Source organism: Bos taurus, chromosome 11, assembly GCF_002263795.3.
Source record: "Bos taurus isolate L1 Dominette 01449 registration number 42190680 breed Hereford chromosome 11, ARS-UCD2.0, whole genome shotgun sequence".
NCBI classification, from domain to species: domain Eukaryota; kingdom Metazoa; phylum Chordata; class Mammalia; order Artiodactyla; family Bovidae; genus Bos; species Bos taurus.
In genome coordinates, this window is record NC_037338.1 from 43,670,808 (window position 1) to 43,694,555 (window position 23,748).

Below are 23,748 nucleotides of genomic sequence, written 5' to 3' on the forward strand. Positions count from 1 at the left end.
TAGCAAACATTCATCTTGCTTATTTTCTTAAACTTTAATCAAACATTATAGCTTTGCATAAAATGTAGTGAAAAATAAGTTGGAGTGTTTGAGGATCTATTTCTGAAATTTAGTCTCAGGAGACTTCGTTGGTGACACACTTGATTTTATTGGGTAATTAGATAAAAATACTGATCACTGATCCCTGGATTGGGACAATCCCCTGGAGGAGATGGCAACCCACTCCAGGATTCGTGCCTGGAGAATTCCATGGACAGAGTAGCCTGGCAGGTACAATCCATGGGGTAGCAAAGAGCCAGACACAACTGAGCACATGGTGCACACTTCAGACAGCTTTAAGATGACACAGAAAGGAAAACACCAAGTTTTTGGGTAATAGGCATTCTTAAATGAATGGTTCAAATCAGATGACTCCTTTTCTAGATGATTTCCATTTTAAAAGAGTGTACTTAAAAATACTGTTAACTATGAAGATCCCCAATTCCCGCAGAATATCACTGTTCTATTTTTTTAAGTGTTATAAATATTTGTATATGCTTCTTAATGACTAATGAATTTGGAAGCACTGAAAAACTGATTTTTAAAAGTTCTCAACTGTTTAATTATTTAATGTAAGTCTAATACTTAAAAGATGAAATCATTTTTTAAATGTCAAAATGTGTTTTGTAAAGACTATTTTATTACTTTTGTAATATCTTGTATACAATGATTTTTTTCTTGATAATATAATAAATAGAAAAAATTCTAAAGCTGTTATAAAAATTTGCTATCTGATTTTTAAAACATTTGAGATTTTCTTATATTTATAGCATACGCCTTACAGAAGAAGGCAGTTTTGGTTGCTTAGAAACATTAGACATTTTTATGGAATACTACAGCTGAATATATTTGCATATGTAACTGTCCTTTAAAATGATAATTCTGTATAGTACCAAAATGCCTTTTTAAAAGATTTTCATTTTCTGTCTTCCTAACTTAATTGCTCCCTGTGTCTCTCCCTTCTTGAACAATTCAGAACAAAAATCATTTGCTTATTCTGCACAAGATAAGAGTTACATCTGCCACAGGAAGAAAAGGTGCTGGCCTAGTGTGGGATTACAGTATGGAGCCTAGGAACATTTGAGGGTAGGAGGGAGGGGAATCTCAGTGATCTTGAATAAGGATGTGGCAATAGAAGATTGGTTATTTATCAAAGGGAATGATCTATTAAGTAAAATGTTAAGACTAATAGGGGCCAGATTTCTGTCAGAAAGGAACTGCAAATACGGAAAGGGAGAAAACTAGAAGAAGGTTGGAATTGGAAGGACTGGTATAAGCTCATAGTTTGTATAGGTAAATACACAGGTATATGTGTACACATGCACGCCCTGAGAGGGCTTGGGAGCAGCAATGCCACAGTGGCAATGGGCTCACCTAGTGCCTAGATCTTTTTTCCATCATTTTCCATGAAAAGGAACCAGTTCTTCTTAGAGAAATGGCCATTTCAGGGCTGCAGATGAAATACAAGATAAGCCTGGAATGTCTTTGTATTAGAAAGTAAGAACATGCTTTAGGAATGATGGGGATATGTCAGAAGGACAAAGGAGCCAGCTTAAAGGGGTATCCAGTGGCCAAGTCAACACTTAGAAATAAAAATAAATGTCAGTAACAAATTATAAACCATCAAATAAAATAGGAAGCCATGAATCCCCAAGAAGGATGGGGATTCGGTGTAATGCCAACCTGTAAATGTAAAATGAATGGTGGAATTAGAAAATCATTTGACAATCATTGTGATAGGTTCAGGTGAAAGTCTTCAATAAATGCTAAAACTAGTGAATGAAAAGTTTGATGGTCTCCCTATAAGATACTTATTAAAGGGGAAAAAAGGGTTAACTAAAAAATTGGAGGAGCTTGGCACATATCACCTTTATTAACTGATCAAAGCCCAGTCACCAGTAACTGCATGTATCAAATCATGTGACAGCTGAGAAGATGTAAGACGGTAATCTTCCATTTGTGGGTATTCTTGCTAGAAAGGTGCAAGCTAAACCTAAGTATAAGGGAGAAACTAGAAGGAGGTTGGAATTGGAAGTACTGGTATAAACTCAGTTTTTAGTATGAGTTTTCAGTTTGTTTCAGGCAAGCCCAAATGAGGAATAGTCAGCAAAATAGCCTGAAATCCTCAAAAACATTAAACTAATGAAAATCAAGGAAAGACAAGTTGTATCAGATTCGTGAAGATTAAAGAAACTTAATTAAATGCAGAATGTCATTCCTGACTATGAAGGACATAGTTGGGACAACTGGTGAAACTTGAACTGGGTGTGTGGATTAATTTATAGTAGTATTGGAGAAGGCAATGGCACCCCACTCCGGTACCCTTGGCCTGGAAAATCCCATGGACAGAGAAGCCTGGTGGGCTGCAGTCCATGGGGTCGCAAAGAGTCGGACACGACTGAGCGACTTCACTTTCACTTTTCACTTTCCTGCACTGGAGAAGGACATGGCAACCCACTCCAGTGTTCTTGCCTGGAGAATCCCAGGGACAGAGGAGCCTAGTGGGCTGCTGTCTATGGGGTTGCACAGAGTGGGACACAACTGAAGCAACATAGCAGCAGCAGTATTAGTGGGACTTCCCTGGTGGTCCAGTGGCTGACTCCCATGATCCCAAAGCAGAGGCCCGGGTTCAATCCATGGTCAGGGAACTAGATCCCACATGCCACAACTAAGAGTTTGCATGCCACAACTAAAGATCCCACATCTTGGAACTATAGATCTCACGTGTGGCAACTAAAAAGATACTGCATGCTGCAACTAAGACCCAGTGCAGGCAAATAAATAAATATATAAATAATAAAGGTAAAAAAAAAGTAATATTAGTGTTAATTTCCTGATTTTGATAGTTACATTGTGATGAAGTAGAACAATGCCCTTGTTTGTTGGAATTTGTCCTTATTTATAGGAATTACACACCTAGTGTATTTGAGGAGATATATTTCAGGAAAAAACAGTCTTTGTACTTTTCTTACAAATTTGAAGTTATTTTAAAATGAAAAAAATTGAAAAATGTTATAAAATGTATTTTCTCTATAATAATAAAGGCTATCATTAAAAAAAAATCAACTCAGGAAAGCTTAATCAAAGTTCATTTTCTTATATGGAGTTAAAAATCAAAGAACAGAACCCCGTAAGATCTACTTAAATAATATGCTTTTTATAGAAATAGAAATTTAATTTCTAAATTGATTTCACATAACGTAAATGAAACCACTTATCTTACTTGGGGAATCTTTCATTTTACCTTTTTTTTTTTTTTTTTCCACTTTTCCAGCTATTCAGTGTTTTTCTTAAAACAAGACTGTATTTGGGACAAAGATATACTTAAAGTACAAAGGGCCCTTTCCCTTAAGTGTTTCTAAAAAAACAAAAACAAACATTTAAACAATAGGAGAAGATCACAAAACTAATTTATTTTTATATAGGCAAAAAAACTATATTTTTTGCACTCTATGTTTTCAGTTCTAATTAAACAAAGACCTACATTAATTTTCAACAACCTGTCTCATGAATAGTTGGAATAAGTATATACAGCTGTTTCCTCTTGAAATTTTATATAATCCCAGTATAGTAAGTATAATAAGTCTTCTAATAATTGCTAAGGAGGTTCTTAATTCTTTCATTTGCAGATCTACTAAATGCAAAGCTGAGCCAAGAAGAAACCTACAAAAGACTATTTCTCAAATTATTTAAATCTCTCTTGTAGCAAAATTTCCCTAGAAATTAAGAAACATTCACACAATTACGTTTTTAACCACAAGTTTATTTCTATTATCCCTTTCTCATTTTCTGGCACTGAGAACAATGAAAAAGTAATTTGCTGTTACCAGGTGGCTCAGTGGTAAAGAATCTGCCTGCCAAGCAGGGGACTTGGATTCAATCCCTGGGTTGTGAAGATCCCCTGGAGAAGGGACTGGCTACCCATTCCAGTATTCTGGCCTGGAGAATTCCATGGACAGTCCATGGGGTCGCAAAGAGTCGGACATGACTGAGTGACTTTCACTTTCATTCACATACGAAATTTTTTCATGTCAGTTAAAGCATTTTCCTGATTCCTAAGGTTAATGATACAACTCAGTATCTCTGAAGCATGTTTTTCTGTCTTTTTATTTGTCTTTGTTGCTATGAGTGGTCCTTCTCTAGTTGCAGTGAGCAGGGGCTACTCTTCATTGCAGTGCATGGGCTTCTCATAGCGGTGGCAAATCTTGTTGCAGAGCACAGGTTCTAGGCTCTCGGGCTTCAGTAGTTGTGGCTTACAGGCTCAGCAGTTGTGGCATATGGGCTAGTTGTTCCGTGACACGTGGGATCTTCCCGGACCAGGGGTTGAACCCATGTCCCCTGCATTGGCAAGAGGATTCTTATCCACTGTACCACCAGAGTAGTTCTAAAGCATGTTTAATGGAGAGATGGGAAACTGAGTATTCCATACTATCCAGGTCACATGTGTTCCAAAATAAGTTCAGAAAGTTGAATCATGGTGATGGAAATTGCACTTATATCTGAAATTTTAACGAGACTCCTTTCTGAAACTTCTCTCTTAATGATCCATCCATTTTCTTTAGGTTGTGCTTATTTAATGATTTTCCTTTTCAGAGTACCAACTGATGATTAATTAACAAATGGTAATCATATGAGCTCACATGAAATTTACTTGGGCTATTTTTTTGTAAGCTTGATTTGGTATCTAAATTCCAAAAGTCAGTTCTCATGGTTATGTGCATTAAAATGACATTCTAGGTACCTGCTTCATGTAGGAGGTGCTCAATAATAAGGTTTTTTAGAAAGGACCCTAGAGACCAGGAAACTTCAGTCCTAGTCCCAGATATGGAACTTGAGATGAATTTTAGATAAATCAATTAACTTCTATTCTTTGGTTTTCATATTTATAAAGTGGAGATGATAATACTCTTATCTACCTGATGAAGATGTTTGCAATTAGATAATATACTGAAGCACTCTGGAATAATATCAGCTTACCTTTGTTTAGCAAGTCAGTTTTTCAGAATCTTATCCCTGGGATTAAAGTCATTGAAGGCACTTGTGTCTCCTCATTTAAAAGTCTCTTACCATGGTATGCCTCAGTTCCTAAGGTGTTACTTCCTCTTCCCCAGGAAACATACTGACAATTCTAGATTGTCAGAATAGTGGACAATTGGAGTCATTAAGATTTTGACAAATCATACCAAAACAGTACTTCTATTGGTGATCACTTGCTTGAAGCTTACTGGGAAAAATATGAATGATGTCAGATTTTCATTTGATATCCTAGAATATTATAAGGATACTGTGCTGCATAAATCTAGAGGTAACTTTTATCAAGATCATTTAAAAAATTTAAAATATGATTTTAACTATCTTATGGAGGGAAATTTTGCTGAAAGAAATTAGAGCTTCTCAGATTATCAGAGAATGTATCCTGTTTTTGTAACTCTGAATGGTTTCATTATTCATAATTTGTTGGGGATTGGAGAAAAATCATAAGACATCCTTAGAATAATTCAACACAAATTATACACATAGATAGATCCTGAGATGTTACAACAAATTTAAAAATACATAGATCAACATGATCCAAATGATTTCCAAGACACCGTTATGGTGGGTAAAAACAACCATTTTACAGTGTATGCTGGATGGACGTCCATGCTGAGCTGGAAAAGCCTACTCTTTGTTTCCAAATCTGAAAGCTAGTCATCCAGAGCAGGGGGCCAGTCAACATCTACAGACTAGAAGGAAGAAAACAAGTCATTAACACATTATTGTTCTAGTAAGCATTTACTGGTAATGCTATATATATTTAATAGTTTTAATATAATGCAACAGAGGAAACTGCATTGGAAGAAAACAGCCATAGAACATCTCAATTTAACACTCTAAAATCCACTCTAGGACTTGGGGTTCTTGGACCTGAGGTCTCTTCCTGAATTCACTGAGTATTTGGTTACTCAGCCAGTTATTTAATTGTACTTTTTGATCAAAACAAGTTTAGACTATATTTATAAACAAGTCAAGAGTATATTTAAATTTTTTAAATGTTATTTATGGGAAAATGAATGAATGCAGGGGGCAATACCAACTTTCCCTCAAAAGTCTCAGCAACTTTTAGTCTTCATTTTCCCATCCTGCATTTAACAGTACTACATTTAAAGTAGTCTTTATACTTACAATGTTGTTTGTAACTTAGCAACTAAATGTGAAATAAATCATTATGAAAGATCACCTGAAACTAGAAAAGGATTAGAGATTTTTGCATTCACATTAATATAATTTTTGTTGCTTTTAAAATTGAATTTATCTATCTCTACTCATCCTGGTTTGGCTCTTCTGGAACAAAACCTTGATCTTTAAGTTATAATGGAATTACAGTAGCAGACTATTGGCCTCCACATAAAACATCATGTCCCAGGCATTAGAAGTATGAAATTGCACTTTGCCTTAACTACGTAGAGGGCCTAATTTAGAAGTTAAAACAAACAAAAACAAACTACAAAAAGCAAACAACAAAACTACCAGGCCTGCATTGTTTTTTAATACCTAAAGTGTAAAACTTGAAATGACTTACAAAAATTATTTAAGTTAATCTATGAGTCAATACAAGACTTGGGAATTTTTATTAGAAAAGCCCAAATAAGTATTGTGTGTATCTGTATCTTTTACAAATGCCAAGAAATACTTTGGTTTCATTTCAGAGAATAGCCATAAACCAAACACCTATATATAAATTTATGGGTGGTTTTTCAAGCCTGAAAACCAAAATTACTGATCACAGTATCTAGTATGCGTTGAGGGCAGGGGAAAGTAGGCATATTTATTGGGTTTTTAAAGTTGTACAGGTGATTGTAGTGGACAGTCAAGGCTGAGAAGCTCTGGCCTTTGGCTCTTCGACACTCCTAAGCTATCCTAAGAATTAAGGTCAAAGAAGATGAATGCATTTGGAATTTTCTTTAGGAGAAGATTGTCTTCCTGAAAATGACAGTCTTACTAAGAAGATTCCCTGCAACCCTCAAGGTGCTATCACTGGTTGTCCCGCAGGAGGTGTATAAAGTCTAACCCGAAAGAACTCAAGGGAAGTGCTGGTAAGGTAATAATGCTCCAGTGATCATTTGATTACCATGGCTGTTTTCACACCAGGTAATTATACCCACTTCTTTTCATTTATACTGAGATGATTCCCAAGTGCAAAAATTCACCGCCCACCTTTTTTTGTGGGCTGGGGGGCTGTTTTTAATCAGATATTTACCAAAGTGTACAACTTGTGACTCAATACCTATTGGTGCTCAAATGAGGAAAATATTTATGGAGCATTTCCTGAAAGATCCATTCATTCCATCCTTCTAATTAAGAATGTAATCTGATTTCAATTCATACGATATGAATGGAGAATTTCTTTTATACCGTATCATAGAAGCCTTATGGGACTGCTTTTATTTATAACCTTTGACTCATCCCATTTTCTATCCCTACTTATTTCTGAGTAGGCTGTCTTAAATTCTCTACAAAAGAGTCCAAAGGATATGTGAGGGGCACTGAAAACTTTGTTTCCTTGCATGGTTCAAGGGTCTCATGTCATATGTTAAGCACAGTTAGTCAATTAGCTATATATTTGTAAGAATCATAAACGAGACCAATTTCAAATATCTATTAAAGTGAACAGTACTATTTGGCTTAGTGCTGCAAGAGCATAATGTTGGCTGAATTCAGTGTGTAAACAGGCATTTCCACAATTAAATGGTTTACCTCAACATCCAGCTCAAGAATGTCTGCAGTCACATCCATCAGAGAGCCAATGTTTGGCTTGGTTCTTCCAAAGTCTCCATGTACAAACTCTTTAATGTAGCTGAGGTTTGTTTAAGGATAAAATGAAGATAGTCATATAATACCAACTGTTAGGTGAGATTTGACAGGTTGGAGGGGAAATGACAAAAGCAGAAATGCACCAGAAGGAGTTTATTTCTGAGCCGTGATTGGGACGTATATCTTAGAAAATATAGCTATGGCAATCAATAAGCTACGGCAAACTGATTCCTACCGGTCTGGGAGCCAACACTGGGGCCTAGAGCCTGTGTTTACACCAAACTTACCAAGAGTCATGACTTTTCTTTTGGCTCATCTCCAAGCGCCAAAGTTTGAATATGGATTTTTAAAATTAACTGTAGTTCAGTGCTTTTAAAAAAAGAACTTCAGCTGTTTTCTTTTTTGCCACAAATTCTATTTTGCCATCTTTTTGGTCTCATCATTTTTTAGTAATGACAGCAGATATCTGCCAAATGGTAGGTTTTCACAGGGTCACTCATGGTGACATTATTGATGGCTTCTCTTGTAACATGACGCAGTGACACAATAACAATAGGATGGGAGACAATGTACATATTTAGACTTAATGAAGGTCCTTCAGAAGGATCCTAAATTCTAGTTGTTTGCAATTCTTGCATGGTTAGCAATAGACCTAATTCTTTTGTGTGTGTATTTTTCTTATAGATTTTCAAATTTCAAAGTCAATGATTAATCCTAGAATTATTCAGATTACCTTAATACTCCTTACACAGAACTCTACTATAATCTTAACTGTATTTTACCTGAGAGATTTGTTTTTGCCAGCATTCAGTAAACACTCATTTAGCCTATGTTATCTATAAACCAGTACTTAGTATAAAAATGTAATATAATTTGAATATAAAAGTTTATTCTGAAAAAAAAAAGTTTATTCTGAGATGATAAATATAAAGTTAAAACCATAATATGATGATATTAAGTCTTCCTCACTTTCTGATAATTTGTTCACTGTACTTTCACCAAATATTTTGACTCAAACATAAGGTATATAGTTATCTAGTTAACTGTCTTCTTCGCTAAACTCATAATTGCTCAACCATCCCTTTTCCCTCACCTCTTTAGAGAGTGCTACTTCTGAATAGCAATGATGAGGGAGGATGAGAAAAAGTCCCAGAATAACCAATTAAAAGGTCCATAATGGTTTTTATTCATAGCCAGAGGGATGAAGTATAAGTCAAATGAACTAGTTCGGTATACTGAGCAATATACGAGAAAAATTCACATAATTCTGTGAATTATGGACTCTTAAGTTTTACTGTGTAATAGTCTTCCTTGGTTAATGCCTTAGACTTGTTCTAAAAGTATGTTAGTGAGATTGAAAAGACATTGGCTTCTTCCTTAAGACCACTGCATTCTTCTTAGCACATCAAAACAAATGCTAAAATTAGATTAAAATGTATGTCTTTTATATCTGTGATTTCTCTGAAATTCCACCCACGGTCCATCTACAATAAGCAAATGTGCTCCATGTCCCCTGGTCTAAATAGGTCATCACTTGATTGAAACTACAAAAATTTAGGAGATTTTCAGAGTAAATAACCTGTACCTATTTTAGCTTGGTCAGTCCTGGGGTGGAGTAGGTAAAGAGAAGAGGAGAGAAGATTGATGGAAAGGAGAGGCAGACTAGTAACAGAAAGACAGTAAGAATGCTATTTGGTAATTAAAACTTGACTTATTTCTCCCCTGTTATTATATCCAATAAGTTGTCATGAGTTTTATACCAATTAGAAGGTTTCATACTTCATATTATTCAATCACAAAATAGCATCAAACCAAGAAACAAATAAAAACTTGGGGCACTTCTGAAAAATAAACTAAAACTAAGACAAAGGCAGTTCCCTGATATATTTTAACCCAGCAACTAAGATCTGATACAAGGATTTCCCTGGTGGCTCAGATGGTAAAGTGTCTGCCTATAATGCGGGAGACCTGGGTTCAATCCCTGGGTTGGGAAGATCCCCTGAAGAAGGCAATGGCACCCCACTCCAGTACTCCTTCCTGGAAAATCCCATGGATGGAGGAGCCTGGCAGGCTACATCCATGGGATTGCAAAGAGTCGGACACGACTGAGCAACTTCTCCCACTCACTCACTCAAGATCTGATACAAAACCACACAAAGCAGGGTAGGTTACAGACAAATTATTTAAACTGGGACCGTTCTCTTGTTCTGGGCCAGTGGCCGGATAACGTGAAGGTCTGCATGTGAAGTAGGGCCACTCCCATCCATCACCCCTGTTTAATCATCTGGGGCAGAATGCTGAAAGGACCTAAATGTGGTTGTCAGTATGTGGCCTGCAAAATGTGTAAAGGCATAAATCAATCAAATGTGTTCCCTGAGCCCTTACTATGCCCTCAGTACCTCAGCATTGTGTAAGACACTACGTATTTTAAGGTTCACATTGAATTGGCTGCTGCCTTGTGATTTACAATGTCATTTTGAAAAGCACAAATTTAATAGGTCAAAATACCTCAGACAGAAAAAGAAAAAAATTCTTCTACAACCCAAACCTTTCCTGAACAGTTTCAAGATAAGGTTGAACCTCTTTCCCAGGGTGGCATGAATTCTCCCAATAGGATTCTGGAAGACTTAGTGCTACACAAGGGTGAAGGGATACGTTCCAGCTTGAGTCTTCAGGTAGAGGCGGAAATGGTGCTCGTCCACATAGCGTGTCTCCATGGAGTGAATGATGCGAGTTCTCACAGCCAGGGGCCTCCGGTGAAGGACCCGTAAAGGTGTTTTCTGGTCAATATTTAAGTCCTAGAGAAGGATATGAAAACCATGTTTCAGCTTTCCTGCCCAGTGAAGCCTGTCTTAGCATCTCCTTTGTCATCCATGGCTCACTATAGATGTTTTCTTAAGGATCCCATCTATTACTATCAGGATAGAAACTAATACTGTAATAAATTGTATTCTCTAAGGTTCAAACTTTGTGGGACTTCCTATAATCTAGTCCACAATTACTTATCATCTGGGCCCCAGTACACCATATAAAAACAAAGTATCATTGATTTGAAGTAAATGATACCCAAGGTCTCTTTTGTTCTAGCATTGACAAATTGATTGGACCCTGGAGTGTTATCCTGCCCATTAAACAAAGATCTTCTAGAAGATAATGTTCTTACTTTTTTTTCCCCCTAACCCAGCAGAGTGACCTAATAGTGAGAAATTCATACTAAGGTGAAAAATGGTGTTTATAGAAGATGGACATCAGCATCACTTGTGTGCCTGGGCAGTGTCCATGTTGTAGGGATAATAATATACCTATTCACAGGGTTATAATATCTGGGAAATTTTCAGCTGCATCATTGTCTAGGGTGGTGTTTCAGAATAACAATTACAAGTAAACCAGAACCTCTCAATATTTGTCAGCCCAGTTCAAGTTACTTGAGAATTACATTGCATGTTTTTTTTTTTTTACAGCTCAGCTTTTTAGGGACAAAGGCTTGGTTTTCTCACAATTAGAGATGTCCTTTTATGTCACAAGATATAAAGAAATACAGGTTAATATTGTAAAAGGCCAACTAATTCCCAGTTTTAAGAATAGATACTGGGTATAACCAGCAATGTAGGTTCACAAGAACTTTGAATCCTTTGCAATTTCTTGTTGGAACAACTCCTTCCTGATTTATGTGATTAGTAAGTGCCTGAAGCCATGCTGAGAAAAGAAAGATTTCTGTCTGGGCTCTCCTCTATCAAGTTCTCCACCAAGAAAGAAGAGCAGGTTCTGACAAAGACTACACTTGAAATGGTATGACTGCTTTCTTTTATCAGAGCAGTGAGTCAATGGCTCCTCCTAACTTGTGGGTTTTACGATTCTATAATTCTTTGATTTTAGAAGCACTTTGTTCGGATGAGATAACTTGTCTCCATAAGGTCTAACATTACTCTGGTCAAAAAGACCAAAAAGAGAAAAAGGACAAGGCTGAATTATTATAGGATCTATAAAGATATGGTCTCCACTTTAGGGCATAGAAGCAGCTGGGCTTTAACTAGGTGACTAGGTGCAGGGCGCCCTTCCCCTGTTTCCAGAGTCATTCCTGGGACTCTGACCCAGGAGCAGGCGATGGAGTTAAAGCTGAGCCATAAGACACACCACCGCTTCCGACACAACACTCAGATGGACACACACTCGTCTGTCTTTTTGGTCTCTTGGTTTTTTAGTAAACAAAATGAAACCACTTCATTTACTCCAACACTGTGCTTTGCTTTCCCACACTGCTGAATTTTTCAGAAACACATATAAAGATACACAGTGATTTCTTCCTTACAACTAGGTTGCCCTGGACTTCCCTGGTGGTCCAGTGGTTGAGAATCTGCCTGCCAGTGCAGGGGACATGGGTTTGATACCTGGTCTGGGAAGATTCCACATGCTACGGGGCAGCTGGGCCTGTGACACAACTACTGAGCCCAAGCTCTAGAGCCTGTGCTCCACAACAGAAGCGGCCACCACAATGAGAAACCTGTGTACCGCAACTAGAGAGAGAGCCCGTTTTCATCATGAAGGTCCAGCACGGCCAAAACACACACACACACACACACACACAAACTAGATTGCCCTTCAAAAAAGAGGAGACAAAGAGTAAATCTGAAATGACTTTTTTTCAGAATGGGGCAGTAATCAGTTTTTATATTTTTGATGCCAATAGGAATATCTGAAAAACATTTTAACCCTAGCACTTTAAGAAAATGATTAGATGTCAGTTATCATCAGTCCACTTGGGCTGTGGTCCATTAAAACAGACCTTTTCACTACTTAGGGTATACCTATAACAATCATCTCAGCATTATTTCTGAATTAGCTCTATGGCTACTCCCAAACCGTGAGTCTATTGTTCAAGTGGGTTTCTATTTTCCCCACAGCATTCTAAATGATATGTACGCATGTCATGGGGTAGAGGCTTAGAAATTTGTTTCTCAATCTTAAAGAAATTTGTCTTAGTATAACTATCATTCTAAAGACTCTCAACAATAGAGCCAAAAGCCAAAGGGCCTTAGATATGGAATCACAGAAGCCAAGAAGTGGAAGGCCCACTGGGGGTCATCTAGTCCACCCGTCATTTTATAGATGAACTCTCAGTAGGTGACATGTATGTTTTCACCAAAATACTCATTATTAAAATGAACACTATTCTGCACCTTGCTTCCCCCCCGCCCCCCAATGTTATGGATGTTCCTACAAGTCACAGACGCAGATCTACCTCTATCTTTTTTCCCCAACAGTTTTAGACATATATACGTACAGCAACACAAATTAAATGGGATCACATGTCGTTTTAGTTTTTTTAAAACAGCTGCATAATATTCCAACATGTTCTACCATTTCCTTATCAAAGGAAATTTACTTTGTTTACAGTTTTGTTGATTTTCTCACTCTGAACAAGTCAACAAACATCTTTGTGCACATATCCTTATACACTGAATTTTTATTTCTTCAGGACAGATTGCCAATAGGGGAAGTACTGGGTAGACCATTAAATTTTTATTTTCACAGTCCCCACCACATTGTTTTCCAGAAGGCTAAAACACTTACATTTCTATTGAAAATATAGCTAACTAGCCTTCTCCATCCAACCAAAAGGCATTCTTAGCCTCAGAAGAATAAAGTGATGTCATTGTTACTTCAGTCTAGAGGTAAAGTATCTTTTCAAATGATTCTTGGCCATTTGGAGTTGCCATTTTTTCAGCTGTCTGTTCAAATAATTTGTCCAGTTTTCTCTATTGGGTATTTTGTGTTTTTCATAAGTATAAATCCTATTTATGGTATTTCTTTTGCCATACATTTTTTTTGTACAGTCATACATATGTGTATATATAACCACACACTTATGTGTGTGTCTAAATCACAATGTATCATCCTCTATATATTCTTTTATTCTTATTATTTTTATTTCTTTCTGGCTGTGCTGGGTTTCGTTGCCACACACGGGCTTTCTCTAGTTGTGGCGAGCAGGGGCTACTCTCTAGTTGTGGTGTGCAGGCTTCTCTTTACTGAGGATCCTCGTGTTTAGACCACGGCTCTAGAGTGCATGGGCTCAGTAGTTGTAGCACATAGGCATAGTTGCCCGTGGCATATGGGAACTTCCCAGGCCAGGGATCAAACCCGTGCCCCTGCATTGATAGGCAGATTCCCAACCACTGGACCACCACAGAAGTCCTTTATATTCTTATAGCTTGTTTTTTTTCCCCCCACCTTTAGTATTCATCAGGAACATTTCCTTTTGTCAATGAATATTCATCTTCCATAAAATTTCTAACATCTGGCTACTAACAGTCCATCATACCAGATAAGCCATAAGACTAAACCAGTCCCCTCTAGATTTTTACAAAATACTGCCCATTTAAACAATGTTATGATAACTACATATTTGTGCCCATTTTTGCTCATTCCTTGCATGTGAAAGTGAGTTATCTTTACAGGAAGAGGTGGGGGCAGGTGGGAAGAAATACTCAAATGATCGTGTAGATCCTTAAGAGCAACGTCCTCATGTGAAGGAAAATCTAGCATGTGCCAAAACATTTGTGCCCTACATATATCACCCTGACATACTGATTTACAATATGTTTTATCTGTGCAGTTAATCTGAGCACCAATTCTATTAAATTCTGTTTTCTATTTCCTTTCTACAGATGGTCAAATATAATAATACCATTGTTGAGTGTTTTCTATATGCCAGATCCTATTGTAAGGGCTTTATATGACTAAACCTGTTTAATTCTTCTAACTAATTTTATCGATGAAGAAACTGAAACACAAAGAAGCTAAGCAACTCATCCAAAGTCATACAACCAAGAAATGCAGAACCAAGATTTGTACCCAGGTTATCTGTTCTTGGAGAAGGAAATGGCAACCCACTCCAGTATCCTTGCCTGGAAAATCTCATAGACAGAGGAGCCTGGTGGGCTGTAGTCCATGGGGTCGCAGAGTCGGACACGACTGAGCGACTAATGCTAATGCTATCTGTTCTTGGAGTCAGACTCCTAATCAGTAGCAACACTGCCTTTCAGACAGGTTAGATGGATTACTCACTCATTTAAGGAGTAAATGGCAGAGCCAGAATTTAGAACCAGGTTTCACAGCCCCTGGTGGCTCAGTGGTAAAGAACCCGCCTGCCAATGCAGGACTCCATCCCTGGGTCAGGAAGATCCCCTGGAGAAGGAAACAGCAACCCTCTCTAGTATTCTTGCCTGGGAAATGCAATGGACAGAGGAGCCTAGCAGGCTACAGTCCAAGGGGTTGCAAAAGAGTTGGACATGATTTAGCAACTAAACAACAGCAACAATTCAAGAGTCCCCAAAGCCAGTGTGCCATGACTTGGTAATAAATGAGAAGACAAAAGACTTTCATAGTCAGTAGAAAAATGAAAGAATTAGAGCACTGAAGTACCTTTATGTCATCTAGGAATTCAATGTCCTTCCTCTGTATTGCTTTATTTGTCCATATTAAGGCACTGTAGGTCTTGGTCTTCTCTTCTTCACCTTCTTTCATATGTCCTATTGCCTCTCTAAACAAAAACAATAAAAGAAAGTCTGTCTGAGTTTATAAAATACAGATAAGCCTTGCCCCAAACTTCTCTTTCTTTAAAAATAGCTTTAGTGAGATATAATTTACATACAATTCCTCTGTTTAACTGAACGATTCAGTGATTTTTAGTACGTTTACAGAGCTGTGCAGCAACTACCTCAATCTAATTTTAGAACGCTTTAATCACCCCAAAAGAGAAACTCCACACCCAATTGCAATCACTTCTCATTCCCCATTTCCCCCAGCCGTTGGCAACCACTAGTTGACTTTATATCTCTATAGACATCCCCACTCTGAACATTTTATATAAAATGTGAATACTGTAAAATGTACAATATGTGGTATTTGATGTCTGGATTCTTCATAATGTTTTTAAGGTTCATCCACGTTGCCACATGTATCAGTATTTCAAAGTAAAGTACTGATATTTTACCACTGATTTTCCATTGTATGGATATACCATTTTGTTTATCCATAGACATTTTGGTGGTTTCTACTTTTTGCTATTGTGAGTAATGTGACTATAAGCATTCATGCAGAAGTCTCTGTGTGGATGTACATTTTCACTTCTCGTGGGTATATAGCTAGAAGTGGAACTACTGGGTCAGATGGTTACTATATATTTAACCTTTTGAGAAACTGCCAAATTGTTTTCCCAAGTGGTACTAGTTACAATCCCACAGGAATGTATAAGGGATCCAATTTCTCCACATTTTGCCAATACTTGCTGTTTTCTGTCTTTTTTGTTAAGTGGGATCTCACTGTGGTTTTGATGTGCATTTTCCTAATGACTAATGATGCTGAACACTTTTTCGTGTATTCACTGGCTATTTGTATATCCTCTTTGGAGAAATGTGCATTTAACATTCTCTCCATTTTTAATCAAGTTGTTTTCTTATTATTGAGTTGCAGGAGTTCTTTATATATTCTGGATACAAATCCCTTATCAGATAAATGATCTGCAACCAAAACTCCCCTCTTGAGACATCACCAGTGAGCCTACCCTTACCTTGTGACAAGCTGCAAGTCACGGACTTGGATTTTGTTAGATGAGTTATTAATTTTCTGTAGTATTAGAAAAAGAAAAACAATTAGCAACTCTAGTTCAGTTACAGAGTTGCAGAAACATGACAATTTCCATGTCATGAAGTGGTTTACCTGCTGAAGTTCCTTAATTTCTTGTGAAGTGAAATGTACTCTATGAGGATTCACCAGCTCAATTGCAAAGGGCCTTCCTGGCAGCACACACCCCGTCATGAAACAGAAACGTGTTGATGGAGTTAACATTTGGGCTAATGCAAGAGGGTTGGGAGGTGTGAAAAAACGAGTTGAGCTCTACAGGACGGAAAGTTCAGTGACATGACTACATCTAGGGGAGGGAAGAATGTGTGAAAAGAATCAAGGGGTTTTTGGGGGGCTGCTAAACCCCAGTACAGGCAATATGTGAAAATGACTGCTTTCCCAAAAGTCCATGAACGAGCCTGTGTTAATTTACAAAATCATGTCCAAACAGCCACGGATTGACTTGGTTACACTAATGTAACGTTGTCATGTGCAGCAATGCCCAGGTATACCAAGTTGAAATACATTCTCCTAGCCTAGTGAAATGAAAAGCTGAGATTCCAGGAGAAGAAGGGACTATAAATCTAGAATAGTTCAGGATTACTCTCATCATCTTTCTTGTAATGCAATAATATAAAATGAGAAAAATGAAGGCTAAGAGAGCAGGAACATCTTTTCAATGAAGATGTGCACTTTGAAAACTGAACTGGTACTGAAATGTTATTAAAAGGAACAATGAATAATCAGACTTTTGGAAAAAATCAAGTACCTGTTTGTTAATGCACAACTGTAAAAGTCCCTTATAACCTATAGGTATGCAATAAAGATGGCTTCTGAAGAAATGATCCCTGTTAAAACATAATCATATAATTTACAAGGGTAGCTCCAAAATCCACAAGGCTTCCTCTCATGGAGAAGCTCTGGGCTCTGCCAACTTTGATTCTGATTAAGTGACTACAGAAAACCTACTGCCTGAAAAGGGTGATAATCTGAAAGTTAGTTCTAGTCAAGTGATGTCGCAATCTTACCATTTCCTAATGTTCTCACATCTACATCTTCTCTTCCAGAGGAAGAAAAATTAAAGCCTTTGGAAAGCAGATAAAGAAAAAAAAAAAAATCAGCGATGTAATAGTCCTAGACTTACATTCCCACCCTGGGTAGAAACCCAATTTGTCTTAATCTACAGGAGAATCCCAAGGAATAGTCATCATCACAACTCTAGTCCTAATGTCTACTGAAAATAACAATGATAATAATAAATACTATTTATTGAGTACTTATTACATGTTAGACACTGAGCTAAAATTCTGCATACATTATTTCATTTATTCCTTACTGTAACCTTATGAGGTAATTATTAAATGAAAGAACACCAAGGTTCTGAAAGGTTAAGTACTTTCCCCAAGGTAATACAATTAAAGGGCAGAGGTAAAAGCCAGATCTTTCTTATCATCCCATGCCACCAATCCCATGGGAAAGCCAAAGGCAGAGCACTGTTTGGAGAAAAGCCCTGCTACCAAACTGGCTACAAACTTATGGTGAAAAATCTGTCTTCTTTTTCTTAAAACAAAAGAAAACAAAATAAAAACAGTATTTGAGAATTAAATTCCATGAAAGGAAGGGAAAAGAAAAAGTTTGACTCTAAAAGCAAATTCATTATATAAGCAAACTTAAGCTAGGGCCACAATAAAACTAGTATATATTTTAAGATAGATGGATCATCACAGACTAAAAGCTACAAATACTGGGGTGGGAAAGTGGAAATATGGAGTGGAGCAGAGGGTGGGGGAGTGGTTCCATGACGACTTTCTTAGATACAGAACCAACGGATGATTTTACCAGAGCCAACATTACCACGAGTAGGCTGTAGTTTGTCTTACACGTGCGGACCTCCATCCCCAGTCCAACCACAGGGAACTAGGGCCCTGCAGTGACTGAGCCCTAACCTGTGGCTGATGGGGTGGAGGGAATGAACAGGATGCAAAGAGGTAGGTCTCCCTGTGACTCCTCAATCAGATCAGAAACCTCAAATGCATAAATTAGCCCATAAAGCTTCCCCAAAATTCCAGCCCCTCAACAAGAAAGTACAGAAAAATAGGCTCTTGAGAAGCCCAAAGAAACAATAAATCCAGACTAAGGGATAAAGGGTATTTATTACATCTTTTAGAAAAAATGTTGCAAATTTGGACCCTACACTGAGAAATATTTTGGGGGGCAAACTTTAGAACTTTATTTGTATGCAATTATGAATAACAGAAATTTAGGGGGGTTCACGGAGAAGGCAATGGCACCCTTCTCCAGTACTCTTGCCTGGAAAATCCCATGGGTGGAGGAGCTTGGTAGGCTGCAGTCCATGGGATTGCTAAGAGTCGGACATGACTGAGCGACTTCACTTTCACTTTTCACTTTCATGCATTGGAGAAGGAAATGGCAACCCACTCCAGTGTTCTTGCCTGGAGAATCCCAGGGATGGGGGAGCCTGGTGGGCTGCCATCAATGGGGTCGCACAGAGTTGGACACGACTGAAGCGACTTAGCAGCAGCAGCAGGGGAGTTCAGGATGGGGAACACACGTGTACCCATGGCTGATTCATGTCAATGTATGGCAAAAGCCACTACAATATTGTAAAATAACTAGCCTCCAATTTAAATAAATTAAAAAAATATTCATATTATGCCTTGCCTTATCCCCCAAATCCTGTGAGTTCTACAGACTTCTCAATGGAACAGGTATTTCAAACAACAACAAAACCAAGAACACGAATGATCAGGAACAATGATCAGGAAAAACAAGGTCAAGATTACGATAAGGGGTTCAGTAGTCTGTAGTGACCCTCGTACCTGGGGACAGACAGACAATGGGACTGAAGGGCAGAGGTCAGATGATGATGGCCTCAGAATATCAAGTTATATAGTTTGGACTTTAACCTATAGCTGAAACATTGACCAGTTTTCAGCAGGCAACTGACAGGACAAATATTTATTCAATAAGTGAAGTAATAAATGTATTGGGAAAACATTTCTTAGACACATTGGTTTTGAGAGTGTGTCAAAGTTTCACTTGTTAACTAGAGAACTGGCAAGTAGAGAATATGACGTGCCAGTCTGAAGTGACTGAAAAACAAGTCTGTATCTCCCACTGAGGGGAAGGACCCTTTATAGAAGTAGTTAGGCTGCTTCATGCAATACTGGTTTATTTTCATAGAGCTGTAAAGTGTAGAGGTACAACAGTCAGAACCATCTTCCCAGAGCTGTCAGATGTGAATCACAGAAGTGACAAGTAATATATCTGAGAAGCACAAGTTTAGCAAACTGATGCTACTAATCAGGGATTTCAGACAACAAGGTTTTATTTCATGACAAGGAGCCAATTAGCACAGAGGCCCAGAGGTCTGCTTTTTCTCAAGTGGCTCTTTATAAATTTCCTAAACATACAATTACAGTTTGCTTTCTTTTCAGTTTGGGGACGATTTTTTTTCCTTCTCAAGTGGACTATAACAAGGAATTACCTCATGAAAGATTGCAAGGGGGAAACATACAGGTGTTCCAGAACCCCTCTATAGCCCTCATGGTAATGGGGGATTCCTTGGAACCCAAAAAATCAGAACTAAATCTTGTATCTTCTGGGAAATAAGGTGGTCCCAAAAAAGAGTTTGAAAGAGACTTTTCATGCTAATGCTTTATTTTCACTTCTTTGTAACCTGAATAAGTCTTATGAGATAACCAGTGTGTAAATATTAAATTAAGTAGGTAAAAGTTCATGGCAATAGCCCTGAGTCTTTACTGTTAAGATTTTGGAAAATGTTAGGTTGCTAGGTTACTTTCTTTTCCATTCAGTAAACAGTTCCTAAAGGCCTTTTTAAAAAGGGCCCACCTACCTGACAGGCAACAAATTATAAAAGGGATACGGCTTTGAAGTGCTTCTCTTTCCTTCTGACAAGCAGAGAGCTGGAAGGAACAGGGCATCTCATTTCGATCACTTGTCTGCCTTTACTGAAGCACGTTTGTCTAAGGTTTGCCAGAGAGAAAGAAGGATGTCTAGCTGGTCTTTCAAAAAAGATGTTCTAATTATGCTAGGAGACCTACTCCAAAGAGTATGATATACTTGCTGCTGCTGCTGCTAAGTCGCTTCAGTCGTGTCTGACTCTGTGCGACCCCATAGACAGCAGGCCACCAGGCTTCCCCATCCCTGGGATTCTCCAGGCAAGAACACTGTGGTGGGTTGCCATTTCCTTCTCCAATGCATGAAAGTGAAAAGTGAAAGTGAAGTCGCTCAGTCGTATCCGACTCTAGTGACCCCATGGACTACAGCCTACCAGGCTCCTCTGTCCATGGGATTTTCTAGGCAAGAGTACTGGAGTGGGGTGCCATTGCCTTCTCTGATGATATACTTACTCACTGACTATGTTTTTTCCTGATATACAACATGATTTCCTCTGATTGAAATCTTAGTCCCTTTCCTCTAAGTCTAATCCTGGGTGAAATCACAAGGTTTTTTGCTCCTTTGACCTGACAGGCCTACTGAGACAAAGAAAGCATATTCCTGACAGGGTCTGACTCAGCTCACAAACCTGGGCTTGTTAATACCTAAGAAATTAAAACAACAACACTACTATTAAGTCTTTGTGAAATGGTTGCTGTTGATCTATCTTCTCTAGGTCTGAACTCTATTCTAGGACATTTTAGCTGTTAAGATGGAAGCCAGTCATTTGCCAGTGGTTACTCTTGAATAAGCAATGGATATAGAAGCTGTGTTTTAATTTCCTCATATTCCCAATAAGAGGCTGAAGCTAAGGTGTCCCATGGTCAGAACTTAAGTGCATTCATTTAAAGTAGTTTCAGTTGTTTTGAATTTGCCCAGGAAAAGCCAGTTGTCTTGAGAAAACAGAGAAATCTTAGGGCAGCTTGGCTCAAATCCAGCCCTGGGCAGAGGCCCTCAGGACATGGCAATCCCTGTTCACAGGAAGCTGCTAGGCAAGGGGCCCAGACTTGGTGGTGGCTTACAAAATACAGAAATCTTCCCTGCCACCTCCAAGAAGTCTGTTTGTGAACAAGTATTTAAAATATGAATATTATAACACTTACTTTCTGCTTTGAACACTTTCAAAAGATGGTCTGAAATTAATTCTTCTACTGAAGATTCTAGCTTCCTTTCTCCATCAATTATCCAAGGAGTTTGTGGTAGATTCCTGGAGTATTTATTATATCTCCCTGGCAAAGAAATATAAAGGTTGCCTGGCTGGGATGGTGTGATTAACACAACAGAATAAAAAGGAAAGTAACAACTATCCACTAAGTGCCAATATTCTAGGGGCTATGATACAAAACAAGGCTTAGCCTTTGACTAATTTATAATGTGATTTAGTGACTTAGCACATACACATAATTCAGTGAAGAAATTTAAGGTAGCAATAGAAGAGATGGCTAAAGACAAGGTATGAATCATCAATGAGTTCTAAAGGAATGCTCAGTATACTTATTAACCTGACTGACTGACTGAACAAGTTACAATATCATGGAACACACCAAGGATCACTTAAAAAAAGAGCAACTACTGCTTTTATGCCTGATTGATAATACTCTCAGTGTAATAGTCATTGGTATTCCAAAGAGTTCAAATACAGGAAATTTTGAAGTTTTTATAAGTTAAAAAAAAAAGAAAACACCCTAACAGAATATGACTCACTGTTTTATGAATAAAGCTATGCTGAGGCAGGTAGGTTTTATTACCCCAGGGCAGGGTATTATAGTCAAGACTAAAGAGCGATTTTATTTCAGCTATTACTATGAAACAGCTATAGCTTTCAAAACAAAAACTGTCTAACCAGATTTACCTCTTAGGAAAGTCAATGCAACAATTTCTTTTTCGAATCAGAAGCAAAGTGTTTAGCCACTTTGCAGATAAAAAAAATTTTTTTCCCCCGGATTGACTTCATGTTGTAAAACATCCTCTCTGTTCTCTTGATTAGTTTTTGGTCTGTACATCTACCCATATTTCTACTTGGCCATCTCTGATGAAAACTGTTAAAATCTGGGCTGTATCATTTCCTTTTGGCATGGCATTTTAAATATCAAATCTCTTTAGTGATCCATAAGAATACTTATAAAACCTAAATAAACTTGACTATCAGGTCTAGTGCTTAAAAGAGTTAACTAATCAGAAACTAATAACAATAAGAAGGAAACAGAGAAGAAGTCAATTGAGTTTTTCAGATAGGAGAGACAATTGACAGTGTAAGTATATTCTAGACTAAGTATTTTACCAGCCACAAAAACAGCACCATGAGCACATTCAATTTCAAGAACAGTGCATACAGCCTTTGGTGAGTTTGGAGGACAAGGAAACTGCCTGCAAAACAAAATAAATTTTACAGCTACTATTTTCCAGACATGATATTGAATCACATAACTAAGATGAATCAGCACTGCCTGAGATGCACAGAGCCTGAGTCTCTCAAGGACTAAGCCTCCCCCGAATTTTAAATTTGGGGACTGTTAGGGTCTTCTGGGCCTCTGAGGACCACTTTTAATACATGAGAACTGCACTGAGTAAATCAGGGCTCTGCTAATAACATTCAGACTCAAGAGGCCTCATGTTCCCAGATGATAGTTTTCAACATCAGCCTTGAGATTTGGGGGGAAAAAATCCACACATATGTAGTAGAAGCCCCTCTGGGTTCATTTTAGTATCCATGAACACTTGCTGCTGCTTACAAAATCCTCAATCATTTGGGTAAAGCTGGTGTGCAGTCAGAGATTGGTCCTGTGAGTATGGCACACCTGTGGGGAGGGTAGTCCACCATTTTTCTCTCTTTTCATTTCAACTATGGTCTTGGAAATCAGACCAGAGCCAGAATAAGTGAAATGTGGCTGACTTTAGCTAAAAAACTTCAATCCAGCTGAGGACAGACAGGAGAAAGCAATGTATGACTTTATTCTCTGTCCATCATCTGGGAACTTCCAAGAACTGGAGTCTCTCTATAAATGACTAAATGTGGATTTAATCCAAAATGCTTGTGTTGAAATTTTCAGTTTCCCAAGATGTCTTAACAAAGAAATCACTTAGAAACTCAGGCACTACTGCTTGTAGAGAGTAACTGTCTTTTGTTTCTAAAATTTAACAGGGACTTCCTTGGCGGTGCAGTGGTGAGGACTCCACACTTCAACTGCAAGGGGCACAAGTTCGATTCCTGGTGGGGGAACTAAGATCCCACACAGCACGGTCAAAACAACAACAAAAAAAACTTAATAAAAATATTTCTATTCTGAGATATGAAGATATACGAAACCT

General features: G+C 37.9%; 1 protein-coding gene across 7 annotated transcripts in view; it reads right to left on the minus strand.

Annotated features, from left to right (window-relative positions):
- Window positions 1–3,781: 3,781 nt before the first annotated feature.
- The window catches only part of PUS10 (pseudouridine synthase 10), an 85,654-nt gene continuing 65,687 nt past the window's right edge, over window positions 3,782–23,748 (minus strand). For 5 of the 7 annotated variants that reach the window (XM_059891491.1, XM_059891492.1, XM_059891493.1 and 2 more), the window contains exons 10-17: window positions 22,721–22,806; window positions 21,543–21,668; window positions 17,487–17,543; window positions 16,555–16,631; window positions 16,406–16,461; window positions 15,259–15,376; window positions 10,489–10,631; window positions 3,782–7,876 (exon numbers count right to left, since the gene is read on the minus strand). In XM_059891491.1, coding sequence (XP_059747474.1) covers window positions 7,705–7,876; window positions 10,489–10,631; window positions 15,259–15,376; window positions 16,406–16,461; window positions 16,555–16,631; window positions 17,487–17,543; window positions 21,543–21,668; window positions 22,721–22,806 — 835 coding nt within the window. In that variant the 3' untranslated portion in view covers window positions 3,782–7,704. 7 annotated transcript variants of the gene reach the window in all.